The 18,386-nt window shown below is 40.9% G+C and overlaps 3 protein-coding genes across 3 annotated transcripts; 2 read left to right on the forward strand and 1 right to left on the reverse strand.

Moving 5' to 3' along the window:
* Nucleotides 1–580: 580 nt before the first annotated feature.
* On the forward strand, nucleotides 581–1,251 carry Diedel3 (Diedel 3). The gene has a single exon (XM_020949965.2). The coding sequence runs from the start codon at nucleotides 726–728 to the stop codon at nucleotides 1,134–1,136; it is 411 nt and encodes a 136-aa protein (XP_020805624.2). The 5' UTR covers nucleotides 581–725; the 3' UTR covers nucleotides 1,137–1,251.
* A 6,184-nt stretch (nucleotides 1,252–7,435) lies between these two features.
* On the forward strand, nucleotides 7,436–13,988 carry LOC110181795 (uncharacterized). Its single transcript, XM_020949677.2, has 2 exons — nucleotides 7,436–7,578; nucleotides 11,526–13,988. The coding sequence occupies exon 2, from the start codon at nucleotides 11,532–11,534 to the stop codon at nucleotides 13,257–13,259; it is 1,728 nt and encodes a 575-aa protein (XP_020805336.2). The 5' UTR covers nucleotides 7,436–7,578; nucleotides 11,526–11,531; the 3' UTR covers nucleotides 13,260–13,988.
* On the reverse strand, nucleotides 13,423–14,017 carry LOC110181796 (uncharacterized). Its single transcript, XM_020949678.2, has one exon. It carries the CDS (start codon nucleotides 13,891–13,893, stop codon nucleotides 13,750–13,752), a length of 144 nt encoding a protein of 47 aa, XP_020805337.1. The 5' UTR covers nucleotides 13,894–14,017; the 3' UTR covers nucleotides 13,423–13,749.
* Nucleotides 14,018–18,386: the final 4,369 nt, after the last annotated feature.

Raw genomic sequence — 18,386 nt, forward strand, 5'->3', positions numbered from 1 at the left:
ATTTGATTTTTTTTTTTCAAATCCCGGTGAGTCGTTTTTGTTTTTTGTTCTATTTAAAATTAACATACATATATCATTTTATAGAACAAAACATTAAATCAGACGAGGAAAGAAAGAAACCTTACCCTCTTTGGTAAATAACCGAAATAGTTGAAAATTTCGAAAGGGAATAAATTGTTATTTAAAATAATAACACAGAATGAAAGGCATTACCCAATTATAAAAATATTTCATTTTTTACGTAACATAATACATTTACTTTAGTATTTAGTTATTTAGTACATTTACTTAGTACATTACCCTATGTAAATTTAAATACATTGTGTCATCTCTAAAAAAAAACAAAGATAAGATAACACAGTTCTGTTAATTAATCATCATTTTCTGTATAAAGGTTGGATCGGAGTGGTCAGATCATTACTGTGTGATTCTACAAGTAACTTTTAACAACAACAAATGTGAGCGGTAAAAATAGAATTTCACCCTATATGGTCACTTATATGGTTATAGATAACGTAAAGCTGCATATCGAGACTATATCAAAAAAAGCACTTTCAGTCAGTAAATGCCAACAGGTGATCGTAACCAGACATAATTCCAAATTAAGCTGATAATACTTATCGCAATCAAACACGATTATTAATAATCGAACTTTTCCAGACTTTTTCTTTGTACATAAATTGTACTACATTTGGACCCCTAGCTACAGTTTCTTCGATACGATCATGAGGGTACTATTGGTTACCCCGTTGATCTTGGCAGGCCTCTACCTGTTGACCTCCTTGGGCGGCTCAGAAGCCGAATGCTGCACCACAATGGCCAATCTGGAGTTCATCATCAACAATGGAAACTGCGGACTGGTTAATGCCAAAAAGATTCCCCAGGGATGCTCCGCCACCGTCTGTGGCGATGGTACGGTCCTGGAGGGTCACTTTTGCGGTCGCGGTCCCTGCAACATTTTTGGATGCGACTGTGTAGGTGGCTGTCGGCATGGAAACTTTGGCCAAACATTTCTGGCCCGAAATCAGGGACTTGGCATTTGTTTGATGAGCAGTGAAATTGTGAATCAAAGTCCAAGGACTTCAATTTTTGGATCAATTGCAGAAGCGTTCATAAGCCAAATAAAAAGGTTGTAAAGGTATATAATATATACTTGTAATCATTATACTAAATCCACCTATATATTATGATTATGAATATAAATTTCACCAAAAAGCAATGCTGCATCAAATATATATCTTTTATATTTTATATTTTTTTATGTATTAATTCTGTAATTTTGCCGCTCCTAAGCCTCAGTTGTAATCTCCTTATCTATGCCAGTTTCTGTCACTTTATAAGATGTCTCTCAAAGTTTTTGGAATGGGTTTGGAAAGTGCCATAAAACAACCGCGAGGATGAACTTTTTCGCGCTGGTAGTGCGAGCAAAAGTTGGCTTTATGCCGGGGGCATAATCAAGGATCAGTGTGGAGAAAAGGACTGTGTACGTGTCCGCCAAGTGGCAGGACTGGGACTGGGAATGAGAATGGTAGAAAAGAAATGATAATAATGCCGGGGTCAAAACAATATAAATGCAAATGCAGCGACGCTGGCAGCGCAGTTTGCCGAGAAGGACCTCCTTCCCTTTCTCTCCTTATTTCTTTTTTTTTTTGTCTTTATGGTCCTGCAACGCATTTTAATCAGTTGGCAGTGGAAATCCTGCGACTCCTGGCTCCGAACTAAGGACTACGGACTCCCAACTCTCGACTCCCGATTCCGATTCCGACCACGGGTCCGGCTGCAGATCCCCCGCTCTGACATGCCCAGGACTCGCCTGGAAGCAGTGTCCTGCATGCCAAGTGTGACGTCAGCGGGGGACAGTTTACGAGGCGAGGCGCGAAAAGTTTATGCCCGCGGCCCGCAGGGGGCGTGGCGGCAGCACCCAGAATGCTGCCATCACTGGGAGAAAATGTTTATATCTGTATATTTTAAGCATATGAATAACACTGGGAAAAAATTCACATATATATATAAATTCCTGGATTTTCAGTAATATATTTTAAGCATTAGAATAACGAATATTTAGGTTTTAAAGTGTATTTAATTAATAATTATTAAAAGGATTTAATATTTATTTAAAATTTTATATTAAATATAGAAGCAAAAAATCCAATTTAAAATTTAATTTATGTATTTAGATTTTTTTTGTTTTTTTCTTGCAGTGCTTTTTGGTTGCAAAACGTGTCCAGTTGGAGCAGAGGTCCTCCCTCCCCTCCCCTCGCCGCTTGGAGCCATCACCTGTTGCCTCGCATAAATCATAGCCCCATTGAGGGGGCGTGGCATGCCCGGGAGGCGCCTTATGCGACATCAAATGGAATTGATTGCGAATATCCCCCAAGATTGCAGCAGCTTAAAAGGACCTTCTTGCGTTTTTTTCTCCCCCCAGACCGGACATGCGGAACCGTAAATCAATCGCCAGGCCAGGAGGATAATTCCCAGTGATGCGATTAGCCTCGACTGCAGTTAATCGGAACAGTCGATATATATGTATATAAAATGCAGGCAGAAATATCGAATGTTATCGACGGTACAACTTCATTTTCCGAATTTTCTCAAAGAGGGAAGCGTGTGCAATTCGCTTTTCGTATTAACTAATTAAGGCAGCTGCCAGGCCAGATGTTGCCACGTTTTCCTTGGCCTCAAGGAGCACACACACACACATGTATTACCAATTTTGCGCCTTGGCTTTGAGTTTTCCCACCCCATCTTCGTTTTTTGCCCCATTTGCATTTCCATTTTGCCTGGCAGCAAACACACGCAAGTTTGCAGTTGCAAGCCAACCTCCTCGATGGGGAAAATTTTAACGAATTGCCGAAAATCGCACAAATGCAAAACGAGAATTCAATTTGCAAATATAACAAGAGGCTAACGAAAGGCCTAAATGGGAATAGAGAATATATAGGTAATACCCTGGGGAGAAGTGTGTGTATGAGATCTAACTTCTATCAATAAGCTATAATTAATTGATAATAATAAGCTTGAGCAAACTGGAAATTAATGATATTTTCAAACTCAAACGAAATATATATTTTTTTAATATCAAATCTCTGTTCTTGACTTTTAGTTCAGTGTTTGGTATTAACATTCAGATTCCTTAATAAATACAAGTAATTAGTGAAATAATTCGCTTAGTTTAGCTCACTAAATCAGCTCTTAATATAAGCAGAGGAAACCTACTATATCCTAGGGGAAAATGAAGCATAAATAAACTCACGTAACCGAAAATATTACTAAACCAAAATTACTGGGTAGCATCGGATGAATAGTGCCTTGGTTTACTTGGTAGTAACAATAAATAAATTGCACATTTGCGGACGCCTTTGCAACTCTGCCAGCAAATTGCCGTTGATTGAATTTATGTGTGTGTCAGGGGCGTAGGCAGAGTGGGGTAGGGAGTGGGGGGAGGGGGTTAGAGAGATATCTGTGTGGGCGTGGCACACAAAAGATACACAAAAGACTCTTACATGCTTCATTATTTCTGTGGCTAAATTAAAGGATAATAGATTTATATGCTTGCCTGGGCCCAAGCTGAAATCCATAAGATACACAGCTGCACAGGCCAGATGCAGATGCAGATACACCCACAACACACACACACACACACAGCCAGGCAGGGAACTTGGCTTTAAGATGACTGAAGAATAATAATAATAACAAGCCTGGGATAAAGGCCCAGAGCATCTCAATTCTGCGTGTTGCTGTTTCTGGCTTTTGCTCGGCCAAGGAATTTTAAATGAAAAATATTTGAAATATCAAAAATGTTTATGTTGATTTTTACCAAACCCTAACCCCCGCCCCTCCCTCAGTTGCCTTGCCCAGGACTCCTTGAAGGAAATTGGAGAAGCCCAAAGTATGTGTGTGTGTGTGTGAGAGAGAAATACATATTGATGTGAGTTATCAATGAAGAAAACTCAAACTAAAGGATCGCTGGTTGCTGGTAGATACCATTTTCTAATCTTTTAAGCAATTTAAAATACCATCCCTTAAAGAAATATATGATTTTAATTCATATTTATTATATTGTACTTATGGTACATATGTATATAGTAAGCAGTCGAAAGCTTCTGAAAATATGTGATATTTATCCTTAAGGTTAGTAAGCAAGTAAATAACGTTACCTCCTCATAATTACCTCCCGGAATTATATATAAAACCTTTTTGTGATATTTATATATAAATCAAATCAATCTTATTCACATCTCCTTCAAGCTGATTTCAATCCCGGGGCAAAAACTAACATTTTTACGTAGTTTTTCTACATCTTTATTTAAATATTTCCTAAGCCGCAATACGTGACAAATGCACACAGACCAGTTGAGAAGATAAATGGTAAGAATGTATCTCAAATTAAGCTTTTACCTGAGACAACTTTATATACTGTTGATAAGGTATATTTATTAAATAAAGATTTTTATAATTTCATCATTTATTTCTTCCTTTTCTCTATTTAAATATTTTATACGTTATTTCTCCTATTTTTAGGTTTAATAAGTTTTTATAACATTTAAAAATTGAAGTTCCGAAAAGTGTATTGAATAATTAACTCACTTAAAAGATCTTTATTTAGCTAATAAATACTTATTTGTAACTTTAAGATTGATTTGCAGACTGTGCCTGTGTGATGTTCCCTTGTCTAACTTTGAGCTACATTTGCATATTTCCCAGCTGCTTTTAACGTACTTTTGCCCACTCATTTGAGTATTACAAAAACCGCACTACATTTAACCACAATTTGGCCGCAACTTCAGAGTCCAGAGTTCAGAGTCCTGCAAAGCCTTACCCCCACTCCCACCCCAAAAATTCATTTTAGCTCGCACTTAATTTTTGCTAATTTCTGGTGTTGTTGTTGCCTTTGCCTGCCTTTTGGTCGTTAGGCAAATGATTAAGTAATTGCTGTGGCTCAAAACGTGTGGAGTTCCCCCCCATTGCCGCTGCTCTTTTCCGGGGACAGGGTCGTCCGGGTCATGACCATCAGTGGCTCATTAGCCAGCAGAGACGGAAAAAAAGAGGCCGCCAAGCTCTCTCCAAATGAGCAAAGGAATTACATTGGAATGAGTGGCGGAAAAGCGAGACTTTAAACTGAAGGAAAACCCATCCCAACAAGGAAAAAAAAAACAAATGCTGAGAGAATGGGCAAAAAAGGGAAAATGAAAAGCGGACGCGCTTTTATTGCATAAATTAACTTGGCCAAACACAATTTTGCAATTATTCTGCAATTAATAATTAATGTGGCCGCTGTCCGAGAACCGCAGACCCCGCCCCGCCCAGCGCCCCTTTGTAAGTGGCAGGAAAAGTACCTCCCTCCCGCCCCTCTGAAAATGTTGCATTGAATGTCCTGTGGCCGAGCGAGTTGTCATCGTGGCGGATCTCAGCTTCTTGTTGCTGTCTGTCACTTCATTACTGTCACATGATAACTGGAAATTGTTGAGCCCTTGGCCCTTGGCTTTAAGTGGCTTTCACCTTGACGGCCTGCCACGCCTACCAACCCCCAACGCCCCAGCGCCCCTCTTGGGATGGGCTCTATAAAAAAGGCCACAAGGGAACTCATTACGGCAAAGTCCGGCTAACAAGTCACATCTCAATGTGGGAGTGTGTGTCCTTTAGCAGGACGTTTTATGAGTGTCGCACACACACACACACCCTCGCGCCATTGTATTTGGACATTTGTGGGTTGCTTTAGATTAAATGATCGACTAGCTAAATACCCTGTAGAGTGGAGTAAAGACCTCTTAGCTGTTATGGGAATTTACAAAGTAAATTAAAAGCCTTGTAATCTTTACTCATTTGTACTGTTTTTTTAATCTCTAATATATATAAAAAATATTTCGCTTATTAAATAATTATTTATAAACTAGTTAAAGCCTAATTTGTACTATTCTGTGATCTATTATGGATATATTAATTACCATATTAAATGTTAATTTATCTGTGACATCTTGCACATTAGTAAGCAAGCTAGAAGTGTGTTTTTTGGGCTTTTTAAACTTTAAATTAGCATATTTTGTATGTTAGTTCAACATTTATTTAAACAATTAGCAAGGCAAAGATCTGTTAACCTCCTTTGTATGCATATATTAATCTATTATATTTATGTTTTAATCCCAAGCAAGTCCTATATACCCTCATTTGACAATGTCCAGGGTATCGAAAAGAATCGCTTCCGCATCTCGCAGACACATTCTGCACATTATTGGAAATCGTGCGCTTCGTTAGCGGCAAATCTGTTGCAAAGTAGCCCCAGACAACAGGCCAAAAACCCCCTGGTCTTGTCCACGCCCTTGCTGCGATTTTTCGATATTGAGGGAAAATGGGGGGGGGGAAGGGGAAAGCGGGGTAAACCGGGGCAAGCCTATTTGCCACCCCGAGACGCCGCCTTTCCTGCGGGTGACAGTTCCTTGGACTCGGGCCTTTAAGATGCTTTCTGGCTGGCCTTCACAATTTTCCCAAAAGAGGAATTTTCCCCAGCCGCTTTCCACCAACCCCCCCGCCCTCTTGCCGCTTTGTGTGCCTCGTGTGCGTCTCTTGCTTTTGGCTTTGTTGCCTCGAAGCTTATCATTTATTGCTGCTGATTGCTTTGGCCATCCATCCCATCCAACCCCCAAAAAAAGGACACCCTCCTTACCACTCGGATCAGGACTTTGCATATATGCATATGCGTGGCAAACGAAATGAAACGAATGCAGGACGACGGAAAAAAAGGAAAGCAACAAAAAATGTGCCAATACAGAAATTTAATTTAATTTCCAACTTTGAGACCAACCATCTTCTCTCAGACCAGCCTCCAGTTGAAATGAAAATCGAAACGCATTTGTCAGCATTTCGCATTTAAACTTTTCGCCTTAAAGAGCAATTTTCAAACATTTTGCGGCGTATTAAACGGGTGAATGGAGCCTCGCTTGAAACCCCGAACTTCGGGCCCTGAACCCTGAACCCTCAGCTCCGAATTACTCGATTTAACATTTACATATGTTTATAATTTCGCACATGGCAGGGCTGCCTGTTGGATAAGAGGAGGTTCTTGCTGGGGGCAGGACATCTGTTGTGGTGGGTTAGAAGATTTGCTTTTGTGGGGGTTTGTTCACCTTTAAGGACATCTTTTTTCATCTCTACTTATCGTGTTTTGTGTTTTTTTTTATTGGGTTTAATATGTGCTTTTTCTGCCGACAAGGCTTTTCCTAAACTTTACTTAACAAGGGATTACAAATTTGAAAATAGTAATAATAGTAAGTAATTCATATTTGTCGTTATACTAAGAGTTGATTTTACCTATCTCTAAAACCGATAATAAGTGTTAAAATTCTCAAATTCAAAAAACTGATCTCAATCCGAATTGGTCAACTTACTTTTTCAAATATTTTTAGATCCCCAAGTTGACTTTGAACATATTGTCATTTGAACTTTTCAGGTCTATCGTAGATCTTTCTATTCGTCCGATTCACTTTCGGTCGACGTTCGATCGGTTCGAGTCAAAAAGTTTTCAAATCACAAAAAGTTGACGTTCTACAAGTTTGGAAAATTCGGTGACAAACGTTTTAATTGGTAAGTGAAATGCCATCGCTTTACCCACGATTTTCCACCCAAAATTTTACCCTGACCCCTCCCCTGTCATGGGTACACTGCGGGCATAGAAATTGTTTGCGATTTTTATCATTTTAAATGGACGGAAACAACAAGGATGGAAATGAAAAACTGGAAAAATAAAAGAAAAAAAAGGGCGAGGAAAAGCCGGGGGGGGCGGCGCAGTCAAGTGGCGAGCATTTAATGCCCATTTTGTAGCCTTTTGTTGTTGCTGCGATCTTGAATGCGGATTTGCATTATAATTTATTGCAACAGCGCCGCCGCCGCCGCCAACGCCTGCATACGCTTTGTCCCCAGCTTTTCCGCCCAGTTTTCCATTTCCAATTTTTCTCTTTTTTTCCCAGCCAATCTCCTTCTCCTTTTGGCTAATTTCGATGCCGTCGCCGCGATAAGGGAGCGTTTTCTTAAAATGAGTTTTCTTTGGGCGGCATTTGCAAAGAATCCTTTGCTTAATCCTTGACGCCAGCAAAGGCTTTTATTTGTTCCTTGTATTAATTTCCAGGACAGGGAATGTGCCTTCATATTCACATGTGGCTTAATATTCAAACGAAACACAAAAAAGCGTTGCCGGCTTAAACTGTCTCGTATTTTTATTAGACCGAAAAGCCCACCCATCCTGCAAAGGACACGTAGCTTATTAGCAGCAGGTAAAACTTTCATCAGGTTGGCCCGGAAAAACGTTCCAAGCCCATAAAGTAGAGTTTTCAATGGCGAGACCAAAGCCAGAACTAAGTGGCCAACAGGAATAAATGTTGGCTTAAATGCATGCCAATGTTTAATATCCCTTTGAATGTCCCTGAACCTCTTGATATGATTTTGGGGGAAAAATTGTTTGCAAATTGTAGAAAATATTCCATAAGCTACGAGAAGTATTTATAAATTTTCTCAGACTTTTGCATGTCTCAAATAAGAATAATAAAGTAGAAAACTTTTATTTTTAATAGCAATTCCCTGGAATTTCAATTTATATATTTATTTATAAAGTCCAAAAGTTTGGCTTGTTTCATATAGGAATAATAAAATATGAAATAAGCCTCGAAACTTCTACATTTTCAATAGCAATTCCCTGTAATAATTCTCCATTTAAAGTTCGTTTTAGTCTGAAATTCACTGCAACTAAAATCAACTGGTCTGTGCTGTTGGGAGGGGTGGCATGCCGATATTGTATCGGTTTTGGAATCAATTCTGAATTATAATTTGAATTTTGGCCTGAAATTAAATACTCACCTGGCGCACCATAATTCTGCGGTTGATTTGGCAACGGGGGGAGGGGGAAGGAGGAAGGTGGGGGAGAATTGTTTAATTATTTAGTAACCCAATGCTTAAAAGCCTAACAAGCACTGGCCATGCTAATGATGCCCGGTATCCTAGCGACAGACCCGGTTGGCCAAGCGAAGGACCTTGCTCTCTAGCTAGCTCCATCATAATCTGGCCAAAAATGTTGATGCCGCCATTAAATCAGAGTCATGGTCCCCGGTCCTTTGCTGACCGCAGGAGCTTGCGGATAAAGGACCTGCCCCCCAGCTTCCCTGCCTGCCTGTCGCCCACCAAAAGTGTCAATAAATGTGGCCAAGCAGCAGGAAGAGGAGGCGGAGCCAGCCCCGGGGCCATCTGGTATCCTTTAGCCCGGGCAAACAATAAAATATTCAAAGTTTATAATGTAAATTAACCCAAAGTTGCCTGATGTCCTGTCGCTTGGCCTCATGAATACACAATACACATGTCCCCCCCCCCCCTTACCCCTAAGCCGTAAGTTCTCATATTTCTCGGGGTCCTCCGAAGGAGTCCTCGTCCTTTTAGCCTCGTCTTCTGTTCAGGCTAATCAAATTTTATTGGCCAGTGGCTGCTGAGTGGGTGCCAGGAGGCATGGAGTGATGATGGGTTTAGGGTTAAGTGCACCGAGAAAATGGAAACTAGGTTTTAATCAGACTCGAAACAGTATCAAGATCAAGGACTTTGAAATGATGAATATATAATATCAAGTATTATATATTATTTGTAGTTAATGTAATTATTTCTTGGCTTAATTCACAATTCGTTGAATGGCAACTTTTTTGGCCTGTAAATTGACCTTTGATCGCTCCTGCTCCTCCTCTGCATCTTTTGGGCATCCCTCTGCTTAACTAGCCGCTTATTCATCAAAGCCCCCGAAAAGCCGAGGGGACCGGGGAATGATGGATGCCCCCAACAAATCGGATGAGATGCGAGCAACTGGAAGGAGCCATCTCCAAAGGGCCGGGAAGGGGAACAAGAACGAGAGCAGGAGCAGGAATGAGAGTGGAAGCTGGAGACGGTAGTGGTCACAAGTGTTGTTGGGACATAAACATCTCCAGGCCCACATGAAATGTCATCTTTCATTAGATTAACGATTGTTCCAGGCAGCAATGGGGGGGAGTGGCAAATGGGGCTATGTCCTGCTCCTCCCTGCCTCTGGATGTGGACTGTGTGGAGTCCAGTGGCAAAGCTCTCTGCCCGAAATCAAATCTTCAACAATCTGTTCTGCCAAATGCGTCCACACACACAAACTCAAGCATATACAAGGGGCTACACAGGGAGAAATAGTGGGTGGGCATATGGCCTCTCCACAAAAAAGTGTCAAATGCATGGAGGCCCGAGAAAAAGAGAGAGGGAAAGGAGGTTGATAGAGCGAGCCTATGGCGCCAGGCACTCCGGCCCTCAGGCCTCGGAATTCAGGATTCAGAATTCAGGACCCAGGACGACTGTCAACTTGAGCCTGACAAAGTATTTGCGGCTTGCCAGTCATTTTTTGTGAGTGCGTGTTCGTGGGGGAAAGGGGGTATCGCAGAGCAGAAGGGAGTACGAGAGAGTGTGCGGGTGTGTGTATGGTGTGTGGAAGTACTGAAAGAAAATTGTTCAACTTATTTCATAGGTTGTAAATTAAAGACAACTTGAGTTTTTGGGTTTGATCCCCTTTGTAATGATCAATGATATATAATAAATAATAAATATTGAATTAGATAAAATATAAAATATCGTAATATTTAATTTATATTCGTAAAATCAATATTTATACTTTTTAACAATATTTATAATGTATTTCACTTTATAAAATACTGAAAAAGCACTATTATAGGTTTTGTCATGCTTTTTTCGACCAAGTTTTAAAATTAATCTCTTGTTATTGATTATTTATTATCAATGAAGCTAATTTCCTGACACATGGGATCACTGCTTAGTTCTCTGCCCGTCCCTTATCACAACTCACAGAACACTTCAGTGCTAAATCGAAGTCTTTACTACATGTTAAATACCCAACCATCTATATTAATTTTTTTCTTTATCTTAACTTTAATCATTTCCTTTTGATTTCCCCCAGTGTATTTGTTGAGTGACCGAGAAAGACAAAGGCCAGGGGACTCTGAGCTGGGAGTGGGTTCCCTATAGGCCGCCCCAGTTGAAGAGTCAGCAAAAATAAAGGCAAATGAGGCCGAACCAAATGCAAATTAATATGTAGGGTCTGCGGGGTTGGAACTTATGTCTACTCTCGCTCACTCTTCTTTTTTCTCTATGACCTCATTTTCCACCTCCTCATCCGTCTCCGTCTCCGTCTCCGTCTTCTTCTCCCTCATCACCATATCGCTCACCTCTTTATCACTCTCCTTCTGCTCTTTATCCCTCTCCTCCGGATCTCTCACTTCCTGATCGCTCTCCTCCTGATCTTTCACCTCGTGATCCCTAATCTCGTGATCCCTCATCTCCTCATCCGTCTCCTTCTCCCTTTGAACCATATCCCTCACCACCTCAACTCTCACCTCTTTATCCCTCTCCTTCTGATCTCTGAGCTCCTTAACTCTCTCCTCCTTAACTCTCTCCTCCTCATCCATTTCTTCCTCATCTCCTCTCCTCCTACTCCCTCTCACTGCATCTTCCCTTTTCTCCTCTTTCAGACAACCATGTCGCAGGAAATATCAGTGATCGCATCGGGTCCAGAGGAACCCAATGATACCCTGCTGGATGATGGACCATCTACATCCAAAGCTGCTGCTGCTAACGCTGCTGCTGCTGCAAACGCTGCTGCTGCTGCTAACGCTGTTGCTGCTGCTAACGCTGCTGCTGCTGCCGCTGCAGCTGCCACCACCATTTCCATCCCCTTCGTGGAGCGGGAGTATGTGATCCAACCGAATACAATCATTGAACTGGTTGATCTCTATGTGCCGCCCATGCGTTCCGAATTTCGTATACCAATCTATCAGACCCCCGACGATGTGATGAACCGCAACAACACTGGGCTGACTATTCGTGGTCGCAGACGCGGCAGACCTCCGTTGGGGACCAGACCCAGTGGAGTTACCACCCGGAAGCCATATAAGCGTCGGGTCAGACCGGAATCACCACCGCCGCTGCCACCGGTGCCCAACTATCTGGCCCATGTCATCAATCCGCTGGAGAACGAGATCTATCCCAAGGTCATTGTGCAGCCAGCACACTTGCCCTTTGTGATACCCAAGAATTTGAATGACGATCCAGTACCACCAAAGCCGCCAACGCCTCCACCGCCACCAACTCCACCTCCTCCTCCTCCTCCTCCTACTTCAAAGATCCAGCCTCAGCCTGGGAACACCGCCCAGGACATTGCCCAGCTAAGCGAGAACCTAAAGCTCTTTGGGCCAAATGTAACCATCGCCCAGGTGACCAGCCAGGGTCAGACACGTTTCCTGGCCATTCAAAAGAGGCCCAATGGTGAGCAGCGAAAGATTCTATTCAGTGCCAGCCAATTGCATGCCTTTGTTGCCAGCCTTAAGGCCAACCAGCAGGTGGGTGCTAACACCATACAGAAGCCACTGACATCCAGCAATGCCAGTGTCCGACCGGGTTCCATGCCACATCGTCCAAACGAGGTGCTGGTACAACAATCGATGCAACAGCCGCAGGTACAGCTACTGATACCGCCGCCGGTACAGCCGCATGTACAGTTGCTGGTAAAGGCGCCGGTACAGATTCCGGTACATATGCCGGTACAGCTGCTGGTACAGCCTCCGGTACAGCAACTTGTACAGCCGCAACGTTTCCTTTTGGAGCCGCCACCAAATTTCCGTCTGCCCACCATGGCGGCTCTAAGGGCAGCTGCCAATCAAAGTGCACGACGACCTGCACCAGGTCCTTCCTTTCTGGGAACACGAGTGGGCAGTGTGGGAATGGGAGCGGCTGTAGAAGAAAAACCCTTCGTGGATCCTTCACCGGGTATAGTTCCCACAGCTGCTTGGACACAGACTAAAGCTAATCAAAATATGGATGAAACTTTTAAGGAGCCAATTAAGATGGAAAACACTTCAAGTCTAGATTCGGGAGAGGTGCAGGCAAACGTAGAGGCACAGGAACAGGACACGGTACAGGCACAAATGCAAGCACAGGGACAGGACGAGGTACAGGCACAGGTACAGGTACAGGCAGAGGTACAACAGGCACAGAGACAAGCACCGGAAGAGGTAAAAGTACCAATTCCAACAGAGGCAAAGACTCTGGCACCGATTCCTGTACAGAAATTACAACCGCCACCGTGTCCTCTAAGTCTTGGACTATCCCAATCCAGAGTTCCATCGATCCTAACCCGCAAATCTCAGCTAAGATTGCTCAATGAAAGAGCCAAGAGGGCAGCCGAAAAAGTAAATGGAAAATTCTAAAAATCGTGCAATAATCACTTCAAGAGTCACAGAAGAAAGAAAAGTATTAAAAGCAAATAGCCACAAGTAAAACAAATCCATAAGATTTCTAAATTTGCAAAATTATAACACTAAAGTTATTTCGATTGAAACATAATTAACTCAACAAGTTAAAACAGATAACTTCAGAGATTAAGCATCCCTTCAGGGCTTAAACATTTTATTGCTTACACATTAGGAACTTTATAACTTATGACATATTAAACAAAACAAAAAAAAAAAATAATAAAAATAAATTAAAATTTAGTTGTTCTTTCAGGCACAAAGGCAGCTGGGTAAGTGGTCACCATCACCACTGGGAAGACCCTCAACTATGTCCAGCTTGAAGATAAACTGGAATAGCTAGACATCCCCTGGACCACACACTGTGAAGCACACTGCTGTTCCTGCAACGGGAACTAGGGGTGCCCATCCACCTTGAGTCCCTCTCGCTCGCCTTCACTTTACTTTCTTAATCCTTGGCCACCAGACCCTTGGCCTGTGGCATGGCCACCGGCAGAGAGCGATCCACATAGGCAAAATTGTCCACCACACTGACAGACAGGACACCGCCCATGACAAGCAGGGCTCCACTGATGGCTACCTTCGACCACATGCTGATTTTATATTGGGGAAAAACTACGGAAACTACGAGAGGGGTTTTCCCTTAAATGCGAACCGAACGCGAAAAGAGTTGCTTGCAATATGCGCGGGACGCACGCCCGGCATGGGGCCTTATATAGATATCATATATAGCTTCGATCCCAGCCAGCACTCCCAGAACCCGCGGGAAGCTTTTCTCGCGGCTAATGGCTGATGTGCCGCCGGTCACGTCGGCCTCCAGGTTCCATGGAACTCGCCTGGCCAGGCCAGAAAAGCTTCCAGAACCCGCGGCACTAATACGAATGCAAATAGAAGTACTAATACTAACACTAAGCCCATGCAATGCACTTCCTTTGCCACCGCTGCCACTCGCCCCTTATTATCGTCTCATTAGATAAGCTCAATTCGCACATCGATATGGCGAAAAGCTCAGGCATATACATATGTAAGGGGTACACAGTGAGAAAAATTAAGGGGAAACTAAAGAAATCCAAGGAAACAAATAATTGATATGTACATCAAATTGTATAACTAAATTCGGAGGTAGAACAATTTTCATCTATCATTATCCTTAGAAAAGTAAGGATATCTATCAGTCTAAAACTGAAGTTATTAATGATTTAGATTGTGCATATATAACTAAAAATTGTATAAATTGGTAGATCAAACCAAATAGAAATTATTAAACAAAGTATTAGTATTCAAAATACATTGCATTTTCCCCAATGGATATTCTTACATAACCATGGAAATAATTTAAAAGTTTTCTGACAACTAATATAGTTTTTATAGCTTTGAAATTTGTCTGAAGATTTAGTTCTTTATGATTTATGATGTAAATATATGACTAAAACAAATGTAAATTAGACAGATACAAGACTAAACAATATATATAAATTATAGAAATATATATTAAATATATTATTTCTATGGCAACCTTCAATACTGCTGGATGGTCTTCTAAAGACAAATCCCGAAATCATTATATATTGACATATATAACACTTTCTCCATACTAAATATATTCAACTTATTACATATTCCCGTTTCTTTCAGTGCCTTAATGAACACACATGTCTGGTGCAAATCGGATATTTTTATACATATTTTTGCAATGTTTTTGTTTGTTTACCCGCCGACGTTGCCTCTGTTTATTAGCCATGTTTATCAAGAACGCCTAATCTCGGCCCGGTACGGGGTGCGTCACTATCTAAACAACTGACCCATCGTACACCGACACCACATTTGTTGGCAAACATTTGATCACCAAGAGTCGACAGATTTCCCTTTCATATTTGACTTGGAAATTTACACTATCTGAAACCGGGGTAAACTTCTCTCTGACTGTAATTATTAGAGAATATTATCGCTGGTAAATATGTACAAACAAAAAACATAAACAAATTAAAGTACACAAGCGATAAAGGGGGAGCACTCTGGCAAAGATTTACAAGCAACGTTATTTGCCATTTTTTTTTGTTTTACGATCCGACTTTCCTCAATAAACCACAAGTGCATCGAGTGGCAAGGTGTGATGTCACCTTTTTAAGGTGTTTAATTGCTGATTCGCAACACACAAGGCCTTGTCTATGGGTTTTGCAAAGCAATTGAGGAGTGATATGAGTGAGGGACTAAAAGGGGATTATTACATTCATTATATTACACAAATGATGTGAAAATGAAAATGTTCTTATATATGGGGAGGAATTATCAATTAATATTAAAAAAAATACTTGAAACAATTAATTTCTTTCAAAAACTGAAAGGCTTTAATGTCAGAGATTCGTAAAAATAAAAATTGAAAGTCTAGTCTATTTTTATACATTACAATAATCATAAGAACTTCTGTATAAGCTGCTTTTTTATTCATTTTATTACTATTATTTATTTTTTATACAAATTCTATAAGGCTCATTTTGATTTGCACTCAACCGAGTAGATAATTTAGCTAATGGCTTGATAACTCAACTAAATTGTGCTAATTTTTGGGCAGATCTCCCTCCTTTTTCGCGGAATATCTTCAATATTTGTGCTCTAGCTTCTAGGAACCAGGGGAGGAGAGAGCGGGAGCCAAGGTTTTAATCGCTCCAACAACAACAACAGAAACAACTAATAAACTATGTTTATAAATAGCCTCACAGATAGCAGCAACAAAAGGAAAACTCTTCCCCGCTTGCTGTTTACGCGGAAAATTAATCGAAGCTCATAAAGCAGCGTAAACATGGGATCGGAGAGCTATATGGTATATAGACATATATATATATAAATACATATAGCAATATATAAATACATGTATATATATATATTATAAGAGGAAGTGCGAAAGTGGGTGGCAAGTGGAAGCTCGCAGGGACATCGTCGCATGCAGATAAACAGACATTAATAATAGAAATATTTGGCCAAACACACACACACACACAATCCGCGGACGGAGTGTGCAGACGAGGGCGTGGCACACCGCACAGCACCACACCGCCCCCGCCCCACTTGAGCCACCCAACAGTTGGGCAGACAGATTGCCATCATTTGTATTTCAGCAGCGAGCAGGACAAGCCACCTATGCACCGAGAGACAACTCAAAACTGTTGATGTTGGTTATATTTAGTATAAAATAACATTAAATTATTTAGAAATATATTTTTAAAATATTTGTTAATGCTAAGGCATACATTGGAGTCATTTAGTTAAGGTTTTAATGTTTCAAAGAGTCTTTATATAAAGTTATCTTTGCGAGCGTCTTGAAACCATTAAGAACGCTTTTAAGCACAAGTTTAAAGCAGAAAATTAAAGTCTTTTTAACTACTTTCGAATTTTTGTGTATTTTGTCTTAAACTAAAACATTTATAGCTGCTTTCTAATCTTCTCCTAAGTAATACCTTATTTTCTAGTTTTAAGAATCATTAATTTCCTATTTATTTCATTTGGAAATAAATATACATTTAGCTTAATATTTAGACAAGGTAATACCTATAATTTTCTGTGTATTTCTGCGGTGCTTGGGTACTTTGTACGTTAAATGTGTTCCAACGTTGTCCTGGCAATCGCGATACCAAAACGGAGGAATATTTGCCTAATGTGAAAACGTCATATGGAAAAAGCCAAGGCATTTGAAAAACCTTAGTTCTTTATGAGTTTAAAATGCATAATTAATAAGAAAAACAAAGTATTTTCAAACCCTAAAACATTTCAAATAAGTAACAAGGTCAGAAATTAAATCTACAAATCATTTGCAACCAAATCGATATTGTTTGCTTAAAAGCATTTCCTTAGCTATGTTTTTTGTGCAAAATTTGATAAGATTAAGCATATCAAGGTTGTTCTATTTTTATAGCAAATTGCAAACAACATTCTCAACAAGCAATGGAGAGTGCTTATTCTCTTGGTTTCTACGTGTTTGCTTACAGTTAACATATTTCCAAGGAAGCCAAGTAATAATATTAAACAACTTGGGTATTCCCCTTAAAACGCGAGATAGGAAAATATATACATATTTAGTGAGATCTGAAGCCTTTCTGAATTCGCAAATGTTTATTTTTGCAATCCAAGTCAGCTCACTCAAGTTGGGGGTTATCAGTGGCTTTATTCAGGCCTTAAACTTCTTAACATTGTGTGGTATTCCGACCACCGTTCGTCCTACCCCTCTTTTCGAGTGATTGGCGACAGCCAACTCAATCGACTTCCGGTTGTGCCAATTTTTGGTCTAAGCCAAGACATTCGCGCTGCTTTTCCGCTTTTCCGCAGAGCCTAAACCTAAACCTAAACCGAAACCGAAACCAAGACCGAGACTATTCTGCTTCATTTTTCCCTCCGCTATTGCCTCTGCTGAGTATTTGCTTCGTTTGCTCGCTTGCATTTCCTTCCGGCTGCTGGCCCTCATATGGAAAAGTCGGCAGAAAATGGGCGGAAATTCGAGGAGGACGAAGCAGAGGATGGGGCAACCTCAAGTAAACAGGCAGCAGGCTAAACCATAGCCTAAACCCAACAACACGCTAGTTTTTCCACAGCACCGCACTCGTCCAACACCATTTTCTTTTCCACAAATTGAATTCTCGCGCGCGCATTTTCATTTGCCACACACTCGTTTGCGTGTGTGTGTGTGTTTGTGCATTTGTTTGTTAATTTTCGCACAGGAAAATTGCATCAGCTGAGGGGTTTTCACAGTTTTTCCCAGCTGTTTTTTTTTTTTTTGTTGTTCCTCCCCCCACCGCAACAGGAGAAATACTCGGCAACTTTCCACGTGTGGCTGCGGAGACTGCAACTGAAAGGCAGGCGGAAAAGCGAGCCTGGGCTGTGGATTAAATCCAACAGATCGATAGACAATCAACTAATGATTGCGTGAGAAAAGTTTGCCAGGTTTATCGTTGTTAATAGTTAATTCATAGACTTTTTTCCAGAACATTAAAAAGAACCTCTTCGTTAGCCTCGATTTTTGACAGCAAAGAATTGGGGGTATATGTTACATTATGGGTCCCCTTGCTATAATCTTAATTCTTATCTATGAAAAGC

This window comes from Drosophila serrata, unplaced genomic scaffold (genome assembly GCF_035046125.1).
Source record: "Drosophila serrata isolate PLE 108 unplaced genomic scaffold, ASM3504612v1 contig_276, whole genome shotgun sequence".
Classification (NCBI taxonomy): domain Eukaryota; kingdom Metazoa; phylum Arthropoda; class Insecta; order Diptera; family Drosophilidae; genus Drosophila; species Drosophila serrata.